Genomic DNA, 16158 nt, shown 5'->3' with positions numbered 1-16158 from the left:
GAACCTTAAAGATACGAGGTATGGCTGTCTAACCCGAACCTTAAAGATACGAGGTATGGCTGTCTAACCCGAACCTTAAAGATACGAGGTATGGCTGTCTAACCCGAACCTTAAAGATACGAGGTATGACTGTCTATCCCGAACCTTAAAGATACGAGGTATGGCTGTCTAACCCGAACCTTAAAGATACGAGGTATGGCTGTCTAACCCGAACCTTAAAGATACGAGGTATGGCTGTCTAACCCGAACCTTAAAGATACGAGGTATGGCTGTCTAACCCGAACCTTAAAGATACGAGGTATGACTGTCTAACCCGAACCTTAAAGATACGAGGTATGACTGTCTAACCCGAACCTTAAAGATACGAGGTATGGCTGTCTAACCCAAACCTTAAAGATACGAGGTATGACTGTCTAACCCGAACCTTAAAGATACGAGGTATGACTGTCTAACCCGAACCTTAAAGATACGAGGTATGGCTGTCTAACCCGAACCTTAAAGATACGAGGTATGGCTGTCTAACCCGAACCTTAAAGATACGAGGTATGGCTGTCTAACCCGAACCTTAAAGATACGAGGTATGGCTGTCTAACCCGAACCTTAAAGATACGAGGTATGGCTGTCTAACCCGAACCTTAAAGATACGAGGTATGGCTGTCTAACCCGAACCTTAAAGATACGAGGTATGGCTGTCTAACCCGAACCTTAAAGATACGAGGTATGGCTGTCTAACCCGAACCTTAAAGATACGAGGTATGACTGTTTACCTCATCAATCTACACATAATATGTAGTATCAGTATAATATGTAGTATCAGTATAATATGTAGTATCAGTATAATATGTAGTATCAGTATAATATGTAGTATCAGTATAATATGTAGTATCACTATAATATGTAGTAATATGTAGTATCACTATAATATGTAGTATCACTATAATATGTAGTAATATGTAGTATCACTATAATATGTAGTATAACTATAATATGTAGTAATATGTAGTATAGCTATAATATGTAGTAATATGTAGTATTACTATAATATGTAGTATCACTATAATATGCAGTGTAACTATACTATGTAGTAATATGTAGTATCACTATAATATGTAGTATCACTATAATATGTAGTAATATGTAGTATCACTATACTATGTAGTAATATGTAGTATCACTATAATATGTAGTATCACTATAATATGTAGTAATATGTAGTATCACTATAATATGTAGTATAACTATAATATGTAGTAATATGTAGTATAGCTATAATATGTAGTAATATGTAGTATCACTATAATATGTAGTATCACTATAATATGCAGTGTAACTATACTATGTAGTAATATGTAGTATCACTATAATATGTAGTATCACTATAATATGTAGTAATATGTAGTATCACTATACTATGTAGTAATATGTAGTATCACTATAATATGTAGTATCACTATAATATGTAGTAATATGTAGTGTCTCTATAACATGGAGTATCAATATAATGTGGAGTATCACTATAATATGTAGTAATATGTAGTATCAGTATAATATGTAGTATCACTATACTATGTAGTAATATGTAGTATCACTATAATATGTAGTATCACTATAATATGTAGTATCAGTATAATATGTAGTATCACTATAATATGTAGTATCACTATAATATGGAGTATCACTATAATACGGAGTATCAGTATAATATGTAGTAATATGTAGTATCACTATAATATGTAGTATCGCCATAATATGTAGTATCACTATAATATGTAGTAATATGTAGTATCACTATAATATGGAGTATCACTATAATATGTAGTAATATGTAGTATCACTATAATATGTAGTATCACTATAATATGTAGTATCACTATAATATGTAGTATCAATATAATATGTAGTATCACTATAATATGGAGTATCACTATAATATGTAGTATCACTATAATATGTAGTAATATGGAGTATCACTATAATTTGTAGTATCACTATAATATGTAGTAATATGTAGTATCCCTATAATATGGAGTATCACTATAATATGTAGTAATATGTAGTATCCCTATAATATGGAGTATCACTATAATATGTAGTAATATGTAGTATCCCTATAATATGGAGTATCACTATAATATGGAGTTTTACTATAATATATAGTAATATGTAGTATCCCTATAATATGGAGTATCCCTATAATATGTAGTATCAATATAATATGTAGTAATATGGAGTATCCCTATAATATGTAGTATACCTATAATATGGAGTATCACTATAATATGTAGTATCCCTATAATATGTAGTATCACTATAATATGGAGTATCAATATAATATGGAGTAATATTGAGTATCACTATAATATGTAGTATCCCTATAATATGTAGTATCCCTATAATATGGAGTATCACTATAATTTGGAGTATCACTATAATATGTAGTATCACTATAATATGTAGTAATATGGAGTATCACTATAATATGTAGTATCCCTATAATATGTAGTATCCCTATAATATGTAGTATCACTATAATATGTAGTATCACTATAATATGTAGTATCACTATAATATGTAGTATCACTATAATATGTAGTAACCCTATAATATGTAGTATCACTATGATATGTAGTATCAGTATAATATGGAGTATCACTATAATATGTAGTATCACTATAATATGTAGTATCACTATAATATGTGGTATCACTATAATATGTAGTATCACTATAATATGTAGTATCACTATAATATGTAGTATCAGTATAAAATGGAGTATCACTATAATATGGAGTATCAGTATAATATGTAGTATCAGTATAATATGTAGTATCACTATAATATGGAGTATCACTATAATATGTAGTATCACTATAATATGTAGTATCACTATAATATGGAGTATCAGTATAATATGGAGTATCACTATAATATGTAGTAATATGGAGTATCACTATAATATGGAGTATCACTATAATATGTAGTATCACTATAATATGTAGTATCACTATAATATGGAGTATCAGTATAATATGGAGTATCACTATAATATGTAGTAATATGGAGTATCACTATAATATGGAGTATCACTATAATATGGAGTATCAGTATAATATGGAGTATCACTATAATATGTAGTAATATGGAGTATCACTATAATATGGAGTATCACTATAATATGTAGTATCACTATAGAATGTAGTATCCCTATAATATGTAGTATCAGTATAATATGTAGTATCAGTATAATATGCAGTATCAGTATAATATGTAGTATCCCTATAATATGGAATAGCTCTCCTCTAGAACATTCTACTGTATAGTTGGAGAAGAGGGCTCCTGCTGTGTGTGTTTCAGAGGGGTTGGGATAATGCAGATGATGTTGGACCTTTGATAAATCACGTGATGTTCATGTGTTGTACTGCAGGCGGACGGCCAGCAGGTGGCGTCTGTGGTCAGTGCTCAGGAGATCAGAGTCATCGCTGAACTGCTCCAGATCTCCCCTGAGGGACTCCAGAAGGCCATCACACACAAAGTCACGGTCAGGACATCTCTACTGAGCATCTCTACTCCCTGAATACAGTATCTAGTGCTCTATCATCTCTGCTCTGTCATCTCTGCTCTATCATCTCTACTCCCTGAATACAGTATCTAGTACTCTATCATCTCTACTCCCTGAATACAGTGTCTAGTACTCTATCATCTCTACTCCCTGAATACAGTATCTAGTACTCTATCATCTCTACTCCCTGAATACAGTATCTAGTACTCTATCATCTCTGCTCTGTCATCTCTACTGAGCATCTCTACTCCCTGAATACAGTATCTAGTACTCTATCATCTCTACTCCCTGAATACAGTATCTAGAACTCTATCATCTCTACTCCCTGAATACAGTATTTAGTACTCTATCATCTCTACTCCCTGAATACAGTATCTAGAACTCCATCATCTCTACTCCCTGAATACAGTATCTAGTACTCTATCATCTCTACTCCTTGAATACAGTATCTAGTACTCTATCATCTCTTCTCCCTGAATACAGTATCTAGTACTCTATCATCTCTTCTCCCTGAATACAGTATCTAGTACTCTATCATCTCTACTCCCTGAATACAGTGTCTAGTACTCTATCATCTCTACTCCCTGAATACAGTGTCTAGTACTCTATCATCTCTACTCCCTGAATACAGTATCTAGTACTCTATCATCTCTACTCCCTGAGTACAGTATCTAGTACCCCATCATCTCTACTCCCTGAATACAGTATCTAGTACTCTATCATCTCTGCTCTATCATCTCTACTGAGCATCTCTACTCCCTGAATACAGTATCTAGTACTCTATCATCTCTACTCCCTGAATACAGTGTCTAGTACTCTATCATCTCTACTCCCTGAATACAGTATCTAGTACTCTATCATCTCTACTCCCTGAATACAGTATCTAGTACTCTATCATCTCTACTCCCTGAATACAGTATCTAGAACTCTATCATCTCTACTCCCTGAATACAGTATTTAGTACTCTATCATCTCTACTCCCTGAATATAGTATCTAGTACTCTATCATCTCTACTCCCTGAATACAGTATCTAGTACTCTATCATCTCTACTCCCTGAATACAGTATCTAGTACTCTATCATCTCTACTCCCTGAATACAGTATCTAGTACTCTATCATCTCTACTCCTTGAATACAGTATCTAGTACTCTATCATCTCTACTCCCTGAATACAGTATCTAGAACTCTATCATCTCTACTCCCTGAATACAGTATTTAGTACTCTATCATCTCTACTCCCTGAATACAGTATCTAGTACTCTATCATCTCTACTCCCTGAATACAGTATCTAGTACTCTATCATCTCTACTCCCTGAATACAGTATCTAGTACTCTATCATCTCTACTCCCTGAATACAGTATCTAGTACTCTATCATCTCTACTCCTTGAATACAGTATCTAGTACTCTATCATCTCTTCTCCCTGAATACAGTATCTAGTACTCTATCATCTCTTCTCCCTGAATACAGTATCTAGTACTCTATCATCTCTACTCCCTGAATACAGTATCTAGTACTCTATCATCTCTACTCCCTGAATACAGTATCTAGTACTCTATCATCTCTACTCCCTGAATACAGTATCTAGTACTCTATCATCTCTACTCCTTGAATACAGTATCTAGTACTCTATCATCTCTTCTCCCTGAATACAGTATCTAGTACTCTATCATCTCTACTCCCTGAATACAGTATCTAGTACTCTATCATCTCTACTCCCTGAATACAGTATCTAGTACTCTATCATCTCTACTCCCTGAATACAGTATCTAGTACTCTATCATCTCTACTCCCTGAATACAGTATCTAGTACTCTATCATCTCTACTCCCTGAATACAGTATCTAGTACTCTATCATCTCTACTCCCTGAATACAGTATCTAGTACCCCATCATCTCTACTCCCTGAATACAGTATCTAGTACTCTATCATCTCTACTCCCTGAAAACAGTATCTAGTACTCTATCATCTCTACTCCCTGAATACAGTATCTAGTACTATTTCATCTCTACTCCATGAATACAGTATCTAGTACTCTATCATCTCTACTCCCTGAATACAGTATCTAGTACTCTATCATCTCTACTCCCTGAATACAGTATCTAGTACTCTATCATCTCTACTCCCTGTATACAGTATCTAGTACTCTATCATCTCTACTCCCTGAATACAGTATCTAGTACTCTATCATCTCTACTCCCTGAATACAGTATCTAGTACTCTATCATCTCTACTCCCTGAATACAGTATCTAGTACTCTATCATCTCTACTCCCTGAATACAGTATCTAGTACTCTATCATCTCTACTCCCTGAATACAGTATCTAGTACTCTATCATCTCTACTCCCTGAATACAGTATCTAGTACTCTATCATCTCTACTCCCTGAATACAGTATCTAGTACTCTATCATCTCTACTCCCTGAATACAGTATCTAGTACTCTATCATCTCTACTCCCTGAATACAGTATCTAGTACCCCATCATCTCTACTCCCTGAATACAGTATCTAGTACTCTATCATCTCTACTCTATACACACTGTGTTTAATGGAAGTCATTGGGGTCCCACACAGATCAATTACTGTTTACCTCAGAGAGAGAGAGGGAGTAGTAAAATAGATTGGTTGCATGAGAGACCCTTTAAGGAGAGAGAGGTTTTCATGATAGACCCTTTAAGGAGAGAGAGAGGTTTCATGATAGACCCTTTAAGGAGAGAGAGGTTTTCATGATAGACCCTTTAAGGAGAGAGAGAGAGAGAGGTTTCATGATAGACCCTTTAAGGAGAGAGAGAGGTTTCATGATAGACCCTTTAAGGAGAGAGAGAGGTTTCATGATAGACCCTTTAAGGAGAGAGAGGTTTCACGATAGACCCTTTAAGGAGAGAGAGGTTTCATGATAGATCCTTTAAGGAGAGAGAGGTTTCATGATAGACCCTTTAAGGAGAGAGAGGTTTCACGATAGACCGTTTAAGGAGAGATAGAGGTTTCATGATAGACCCTTTAAGGAGAGAGAGGTTTCATGATAGACCCTTTAAGGAGAGAGAGGTTTCACGATAGACCGTTTAAGGAGAGATAGAGGTTTCATGATAGACCCTTTAAGGAGAGAGAGGTTTCACGATAGACCGTTTAAGGAGAGATAGAGGTTTCATGATAGACCCTTTAAGGAGAGAGATAGAGGTTTCAGGATAGACCCTTTAAGGAGAGAGAGAGAGGTTTCATGATAGACCCTTTAAGGAGAGAGAGAGGTTTCATGATAGACCCTTTAAGGAGAGAGAGAGAGGTTTCATGATAGACCCTTTAAGGAGAGAGAGAGGTTTCATGATAGACCCTTTAAGGAGAGAGAGGTTTCACGATAGACCCTTTAAGGAGAGAGAGAGGTTTCATGATAGACCCTTTAAGGAGAGAGAGAGGTTTCATGATAGACCCTTTAAGGAGAGAGAGAGGTTTCACGATAGACCCTTTAAGGAGAGAGAGAGGTTTCACGATAGACCCTTTAAGGAGAGAGAGAGGTTTCACGATAGACCGTTTAAGGAGAGAGGTTTCATGATAGACCCTTTAAGGAGAGAGAGAGGTTTCATGATAGACCCTTTAAGGAGAGAGAGAGAGAGAGAGGTTTCATGATAGACCCTTTAAGGAGAGAGAGAGAGAGAGAGGTTTCATGATAGACCCTTTAAGGAGAGAGAGAGAGAGAGGTTTCATGATAGACCCTTTAAGGAGAGAGAGAGAGAGAGAGGTTTCATGATAGACCCTTTAAGGAGAGAGAGAGGTTTCATGATAGACCCTTTAAGGAGAGAGAGAGGTTTCATGATAGACCCTTTAAGGAGAGAGAGAGGAAGACTCTGCAAAGATTTGACACTGCAAATATAGAGAAGAGTATGACTTTCCTTTGATTGGTTGTGATGAGTTGTGTTCCACCAATCCAAGCTGTTTGTTCTGTTGGTAACTAACTGAGCTTTCTGTGTTGTGTCTCTTCAGGAGACCATGAGGGAGAAAATCTACACCCCTCTGACAGTAGAGAGCGCTGTAGACGCCAGGTAGGAACCACAGTTAATACGCTCTAACTTCACTACAACTCCCAGCATGCACTCTTCAGCATGCTGTAGACGCCAGGTAGGAACCACAGCTAATACGCTCTAACTCCCAGCATGCACTCTTCAGCATGCTGTAGACATGCCACTTGTTAAGCCCAGCAGCAGTTGTCCATCTGAATATCTGTCTGTCTGTCTGTCTGTCTGTCTGTCTGTCTGTCTGTCTGTCTGTCTGTCTGTCTCTGTGTCTGTCTGTCTGTCTGTCTGTCTGTCTGTCTCCTGCTCCAGAGATGCTGTTGCCAAGATTCTGTACGCTCTGTTGTTCCACTGGCTGACTGAGAGGATTAATGGACAGGTGTACCCTCGACATCACGCGCTGTCAATATCTGTACTGGATATATATGGCTTTGAGGTACTCCACTTTATCCGTTCCTCCATCTCTCTCTCCCTCTGTCTGTCCCTCCATCCATCTGTCCCTCCATCTGTCTCTCCCTCCCTCCATCCATCTCTCTCTCCCTCCGTCCCTCCATCTGTCTGTCCCTCCATCTGTCTGTCCCTCCATCTCTCTCTCCCTCTGTCTGTCCCTCCATCCATCTGTCCCTCCATCTCTCTCTCCCTCTGTCTGTCCCTCCATCCATCTGTCCCTCCATCTGTCTGTCCCTCCATCTGTCTGTCCCTCCATCTGTCTGTCCCTCCCTCCATCCATCTCTCTCTCCCTCTGTCTGTCCCTCCATCTCTCTCTCCCTCTGTCTGTCCCTCCATCTCTCTCTCCCTCTGTCTGTCCCTCCATCTCTCTGTCCCTCCATCTCTCTCTCCCTCTGTCTGTCCCTCCATCTCTCTCTCCCTCTGTCTGTCCCTCCATCTCTCTGTTCCTCCATCTGTCTGTCCCTCCCTCCATCCATCTCTCTCTCCCTCCGTCTGTCCCTCCATCTCTCTCTCCCTCTGTCTGTCTGTCCCTCCATCTCTCTCTCCCTCTGTCTGTCTGTCCCTCCATCTCTCCGTCCCTCCATCTCTCTGTCCCTCCATCTCTCTGTCCCTCCGTCCATCTGTCCCTCCATCTCTCTCTCCCTCTGTCTGTCCCTCCATCCATCTGTCCCTCCATCTGTCTGTCCCTCCATCCATCTGTCCCTCCATCTCTCTCTCCCTCTGTCTGTCCCTCCATCTCTCTGTCCCTCCGTCCCTCCATCTCTCTGTCCCTCCGTCCCTCCATCTCTCTGTCCCTCTGTCCCTCCATCTCTCTGTCCCTCCGTCCCTCCATCTCTCTGTCCCTCCGTCCCTCCATCTCTCTCTCCCTCCGTCCCTCCATCTCTCTCTCCCTCCATCTCTCTTTCCCTCTGTCTGTCCCTCCATCTGTCTGCCCCTCCATCTGTCTGTCCCTCCCTCCATCCATCTCTCTCTCCCTCTGTCTGTCCCTCCATCTCTCTGTCCCTCCGTCCCTCCATCTCTCTGTCCCTCCGTCCCTCCATCTCTCTCTCCCTCCGTCCCTCCATCTCTCTCTCCCTCCGTCCCTCCATCTCTCTTTCCCTCTGCTGTCCCTCCATCTCTCTCTCCCTCCGTCCCTCCATCTCTCTTTCCCTCTGTCTGTCCCTCCATCTGTCTGTCCCTCCCTAATACACCTTGGCATAAATAATAATTTGTTTTTAAATGTTCTTAACTGACTTGCCTAGTTAAATAAAGGTTAAATTTTTATTATTTATATTTTTGAAATACATGACCTTAACCATGCTAATTGCTTAATTAACTCAGGAACACACCTGTGTGGAAACACCTGCTTTCAATATACCTTGTATCCCTCATGAACTTGTGTTTCCATTATTCTGTCAGTTAGCTGTATCTAACCCAGTATCTCTGTCTCCTCCAGGACCTTCAACATCTCTGTCAGTTAGCTGTATCTAACCCAGTATCTCTGTCTCCTCCAGGACCTTCAACATCTCTGTCAGTTAGCTGTATCTAACCCAGGATCTCTGTCTCCTCCAGGACCTTCAACATCTCTGTCAGTTAGCTGTATCTAACCCAGGATCTCTGTCTCCTCCAGGACCTTCAACATCTCTGTCATTATTCTGTCAGTTAGCTGTATCTAACCCAGTATCTTTGTCTACTCCAGGACCTTCAACATCTCTGTCAGTTAGCTGTATCTAACCCAGGATCTCTGTCTCCTCCAGGACCTTCAACATCTCTGTCAGTTAGCTGTATCTAACTCAGTATCTCTGTCTCCTCCAGGACCTTCAACATCTCTGTCATTATTCTGTCAGTTAGCTGTATCTAACCCAGTATCTCTGTCTCCTCCAGGACCTTCAACATCTCTGTCAGTTAGCTGTATCTAACCCAGTATCTCTGTCTCCTCCAGGATCTTCAACATCTCTGTCAGTTATCTCTGTCTCCTCCAGGAACTTCAACATCTCTGTCAGTTAGCTGTATCTAACCCAGTATCTCTGTCTCCTCCAGGACCTTCAACATCTCTGTCAGTTAGCTGTATCTAACCCAGGATCTCTGTCTCCTCCAGGACCTTCAACATCTCTGTCAGTTAGCTGTATCTAACCCAGTATCTCTGTCTCCTCCAGGACCTTCAACATCTCTGTCAGTTAGCTGTATCTAACCCAGGATCTCTGTCTCCTCCAGGACCTTCAACATCTCTGTCAGTTAGCTGTATCTAACCCAGGATCTCTGTCTCCTCCAGGACCTTCAACATCTCTGTCAGTTAGCTGTATCTAACCCAGTATCTCTGTCTCCTCCAGGACCTGTCCTTCAACAGCTTTGAGCAGCTCTGTATCAACTATGCTAATGAGTCCCTGCAGTTCTTCTTCAATAGGATCGTCTTCAGACAGGAACAGGTGAGGGTTAATATGTGTTATTACGCGTTATGAAGCCTTATGAAGCCTGTATGAAGCCTTATGAAGCCTTATGAAGCCTGTATGAAGCCTGTATGAAGCCTTATGAAGCCTGTATGAAGCCTTATGAAGCCTGTATGAAGCCTTATGAAGCCTTATGAAGCCTGTATGAAGCCTGTATGAAGCCTTATGAAGCCTTATGAAGCCTTATGAAGCCTGTATGAAGCCTATTTGTCATCTGCCTGTCAGGAGAAGTACAGCAGGGAGCACAACCTCTGGCAGGATGTCCTGTTATAATTGATTGGTATGTGTATGAAGCCTTATGAAGCCTTATGAAGCCTTTACGTGGTGTGTTATTTTACATTACCATGTTGGTCATTTAACAGACGTTCTTATCCAGAGAGACTTACAGTTACTGCATTCATCTGAAGATAGCTAGGTGATTGCTAGGTGGGACAACCACGTATCACAGGCATAAAATGCAAATAGTCTGGGTAGCCATTTGATTAGATGTTCAGGAGTGTTATGGCTGGGGGGTAGAAGCTGTTTAGAAGCCTCTTGGACCTAGACTTGGTGCTCCGGTACCGCTTGCCGTGGGGTAGCAGAGAGAACAGTCTATGACTAGGTTGGCTGGAGTCTTTGACAATTTTTAGGGCCTTCCTCTGACACTGCCTGGTGTAGAGGTCCTGGATGGCAGGAAGCTTGGCCCCAGTGATGTACTGGGCCGTACGCACTACCCTCTGTAGTGCCTTGCGGTCGGAGGCAGAGCAATTGCCGTTCCAGGCAGTGATGCAACCAGACAGGATGCTCTCGATGGTGCAGCTGTAGAACCTTTGGAGGATCTGAGGACCCATGCCAAATCTTTTCAGTCTCCTGAGGGGGAATAAGTTTTGTCGTGTCGACTGAACTGTCTTATATAAGAGGACAGGAGACTGACCTGTCTTATATAAGAGGACAGGAGACTGACATGTCTTATATAAGAGGACAGGAGACTGACCTGTCTTATATAAGAGGACAGGAGACTGACATGTCTTATATAAGAGGACAGGAGACTGACCTGTCTTATATAAGAGGACAGGAGACTGACATGTCTTATATAAGAGGACAGGAGACTGACATGTCTTATATAAGAGGACAGGAGACTGACCTGTCTTATATAAGAGGACAGGAGACTGACATGTCTTAAATAAGAGGACAGGAGACTGACATGTCTTAAATAAGAGGACAGGAGACTGACATGTCTTATATAAGAGGACAGGAGACTGACATGTCTTATATAAGAGGACAGGAGACTGACCTGTCTTATATAAGAGGACAGGAGACTGACATATCTTATATAAGAGGACAGGAGACTGACATGTCTTATATCAGATACTCGTTGAAGAGGCAGGGTTATAAGAGGACAGGAGACTGACATGTCTTATATAAGAGGACAGGAGACTGACATGTCTTATATAAGAGGACAGGAGACTGACATGTCTTATATAAGAGGACAGGAGTCTGACATGTCTTATATAAGTGGACACGAGACTGACGTGTCTTATATAAGAGGGCAGGAAACTGACATGTCTTATATAAGAGGACAGGAGACTGACATGTCTTATATCAGATACTCATTGAGGAGGCGAGGTTATAAGAGGACAGGAGACTGACATGTCTCATATAAGAGGGCAGGAAACTGACATGTCTTATATCAGAGGACAGGAGACTGACATGTCTTATATCAGAGGACAGGAGACTGACATGTCTTATATAAGAGGACAGGAGACTGACATGTCTTATATCAGAGGACAGGAGACTGACATGTCTTATATAAGAGGACAGGAGACTGACATGTCTTATATCAGATACTCATTGAAGAGGACAGAAGGGAGCAGATCCCCTGTCACTATGTCCTGTTCTAAAGTGTTATAATTCATTATGACGCCTGTATGTCATGTGTCTGTCAGGAGGAGCACAACAGGGAGCAGATCCCGTGGCAGGACATCCTGTTCTAAAGTGTTATAATGCGTTATGAAGCCTGTATGTCATGTGTCTGTCAGGAGGAGTACAACAGGGAGCAGATCCCATGGCAGTATGTCCCAATCTAAAGTGTTCTAATGCGTTATGAAGCCTGTATGTCATGTGTCTGTCAGGAGGAGTACAACAGGGAGCAGATCCCGTGGCAGTATGTCCCGTTCCAAAGTGTTCTAATGCATTATGAAGCCTGTATGTCATGTGTCTGTCAGGAGGAGTACAACAGGGAGTAGAACCCGTGGCAGTATGTCCCATTCTAAAGTGTTATAATGCGTTATGAAGCCTGTATGTCATGTGTTTGTCAGGAGGAGTACAACAGGGAGCAGATCCCGTGGCAGTACGTCGTGTTGTAGAGTGTTATAATGCGTTATGAAGCCTGTATGTCATGTGTCTGTCAGGAGGAGTACAACAGGGAGCAGATCCCATGGCAGTATGTCCCATTCTAAAGTGTTATAATGCGTTATGAAGCCTGTATGTCATGTGTTTGTCAGGAGGAGTACAACAGGGAGCAGATCCCGTGGCAGTACGTCTTGTTCTAGAGTGTTATAATGCGTTATGAAGCCTGTCTGTCAGGAGGAGTACAACAGGGAGCAGATCCCATGGCAGTATGTCCCATTCTAAAGTGTTATAATGCGTTATGAAGCCTGTATGTCATGTGTCTGTCAGGAGGAGTACAACAGGGAGCAGATCCCGTGGCAGTATGTCCTGTTCTAAAGTGTTATAACGTGTTATAAAGACTGTATGTCATGTGTCTGTCAGGAGGAGTACACCAGGGAGCAGATCCCGTGGCAATATTTCCCGTTCTAAAGTGTTATAATGCATTATGAAGCCTGTATGTCAGGTGTCTGTCAGGAGGAGTACACCAGGGAGCAGATCCCGTGGCAATATTTCCCGTTCTAAAGTGTTATAATGCGTTATGAAGCCTGTATGTCATGTGTCTGTCAGGAGGAGTATAACAGGGAGCAGGTCCCGTGGCAATATGTCCCGTTCTAAAGTGTTATAATGCGTTATGAAGCCTGTATGTCATGTGTCTGTCAGGAGGAGTACAACAGGGAGCAGATCCCGTGGCAGTATGTCCCGTTCCAAAGTGTTCTAATGCATTATGAAGCCTGTATGTCATGTGTCTGTCAGGAGGAGTACAACAGGGAGTAGAACCCGTGGCAGTATGTCCCATTCTAAAGTGTTATAATGCGTTATGAAGCCTGTATGTCATGTCTCTGTCAGGAGGAGTATAACAGGGAGCAGGTCCCGTGGCAGTATGTCCCGTTCTAAAGTGTTATAATGCGTTATGAAGCCTGTATGTCATGTGTCTGTCAGGAGGAGTACAACAGGGAGCAGATCCCGTGGCAGGACATCCCGTTCAGCGACAACCAGGCCTGCATCGACCTCATCTCCTCTAAACCCCATGGCATACTGAAGATCCTGGACGATCAGAGCTGTTTCCCCCAGGTACACACACACACACACACACACACACACACACACACACACACACACACACACACACACACACACACACACACACACACACACACACACACACACACACACACACACACACACACACACACAGACAGACAGACAGACAGACAGACAGACAGACAGACAGACAGACAGACAGACAGACAGACAGACAGACAGACAGACAGACAGACAGACAGACAGACAGACAGACAGACAGACAGACAGACAGACAGACAGACAGACAGACAGACAGACAGACAGACAGACAGACAGACAGACAGACAGACAGACAGACAGACAGACAGACAGACAGACAGACAGACAGACAGACAGACAGACAGACAGACAGACAGACAGACAGACAGACAGACAGACAGACAGACAGACAGACAGACAGACAGACAGACAGACAGACAGACAGACAGACAGACAGACAGACAGACAGACAGACAGACAGACAGACAGACAGACAGACAGACAGACAGACAGACAGACAGACAGACAGACAGACAGACAGACAGACAGACAGACAGACAGACAGACAGACAGACTTGACTGTGCTCAGTCATTGGTTGATGCTCTGTTCCTCTGTTGCTAGGCGACAGACCACACCTTCCTCCAGAAGTGTCATTATCACCATGGTAACAACAAGATCTACCTGAAGCCAAAGATGCCCCTCCCAGAATTCACCATCAAACACTTCGCTGGCCCGGTCACCTACCAGGTACACACACACCAGCCAGTTACACACACACACCTGCCAGTTACACACACACACCTGCCAGTTACACACACACACCTGACTGGTACACACACACACCTGCCAGGTACACACACACACCTGCCAGGTACACACACACACACACACACACACACACACACACACACACACACACACACACACACACACACACACACACACACACACACACACACACACACACACACACACACACACACACACCTGCCAGGTAACACACACCTATAGTTGTGGGTAGTGTGTATGTAGTGAATCCCAATGAGACCCCACAGGTGAGAGCAGAATCAGCTTCCCCAACGCAGCTCTTTGGTTGGATGATGTTCCCATTTATTGTGAATATTAAAAGATCCATAAAAAACAAAAATGAAAAGCCTTTGGTGAACTAACACTCAGAGTTCTCCTATAGAACTAACACTCCTCCTATAGAACTAACACTCCTCCTATAGAACTAACACTCAGAGTTCTCCTCCTATAGAACTAACACTCAGAGTTCTCCTCCTATAGAACTAACACTCAGAGTTCTCCTCCTATAGAACTAACACTCAGAGTTCTCCTCCTAAAGAACTAACACTCAGAGTTCTCCTCCTATAGAACTAACACTCAGAGTTCTCCTCCTATAGAACTAACACTCAGAGTTCTCCTCCTATAGAACTAACACTCAGAGTTCTCCTCCTATAGAACTAACACTCAGAGTTCTCCTATAGAAGTAACACTCAGAGTTCTCCTCCTATAGAACTAACACTCAGAGTTCTCCTCCTATAGAACTAACACTCAGAGTTCTCCTCCTATAGAACTAACACTCAGAGTTCTCCTCCTAAAGAACTAACACTCAGAGTTCTCCTATAGAAGTAACACTCAGAGTTCTCCTCCTAAAGAACTAACACTCAGAGTTCTCCTCCTAAAGAACTAACACTCAGAGTTCTCCTCCTATAGAACTAACACTCAGAGTTCTCCTCCTAAAGAACTAACACTCAGAGTTCTCCTCCTATAGAACTAACACTCAGAGTTCTCCTATAGAAGTAACACTCAGAGTTCTCCTCCTAAAGAACTAACACTCAGAGTTCTCCTCCTAAAGAACTAACACTCAGAGTTCTCCTCCTATAGAACTAACACTCAGAGTTCTCCTCCTATAGAACCAACACTCAGAGTTCTCCTCCTATAGAACTAACACTCAGAGTTCTCCTCCTATAGAACTAACACTCAGAGTTCTCCTCCTATAGAACTAACACTCAGAGTTCTCCTCCTAAAGAACTAACACTCAGCGTTCTCCTCCTTACTAGAACTAACACTCAGAGTTCTCCTCCTATAGAACTAACACTCAGAGTTCTCTCTCCTCTGTTCTCTCCTCTCACCTGGCTTCCTAAACTATATACATGTGACCAAACACACTGTATAGTGTCCTCTGTCATGGAAAACTTCTACCAATCATGCCAAAAACAAGTCAAAACATCCCATAATGCACAACAGAGTAAATGTGACCAAACACACAACAGACCAAAA

At 41.7% G+C, this 16158-nt stretch overlaps 1 protein-coding gene across 1 annotated transcript in view; it reads left to right on the top strand.

The window, feature by feature from the left end:
• The window catches only part of LOC129867767 (unconventional myosin-XV-like), a 414777-nt gene that overhangs the window by 131916 nt on the left and 266703 nt on the right, over positions 1 to 16158 (top strand). The window contains exons 11-16 of the mRNA XM_055941278.1: positions 3425 to 3538; positions 7538 to 7596; positions 7879 to 8002; positions 10326 to 10421; positions 13752 to 13883; positions 14497 to 14622. Of these exons, the coding sequence (XP_055797253.1) occupies positions 3425 to 3538; positions 7538 to 7596; positions 7879 to 8002; positions 10326 to 10421; positions 13752 to 13883; positions 14497 to 14622 (651 nt within the window). The remainder of the gene's footprint in view (positions 1 to 3424; positions 3539 to 7537; positions 7597 to 7878; positions 8003 to 10325; positions 10422 to 13751; positions 13884 to 14496; positions 14623 to 16158) is intronic.

This window comes from Salvelinus fontinalis, chromosome 2 (genome assembly GCF_029448725.1).
Source record: "Salvelinus fontinalis isolate EN_2023a chromosome 2, ASM2944872v1, whole genome shotgun sequence".
Lineage (NCBI taxonomy): Eukaryota > Metazoa > Chordata > Actinopteri > Salmoniformes > Salmonidae > Salvelinus > Salvelinus fontinalis.
Note: the sequence above shows the minus strand (reverse complement) of the source record. Positions and strands in the feature narration are given on the sequence as shown.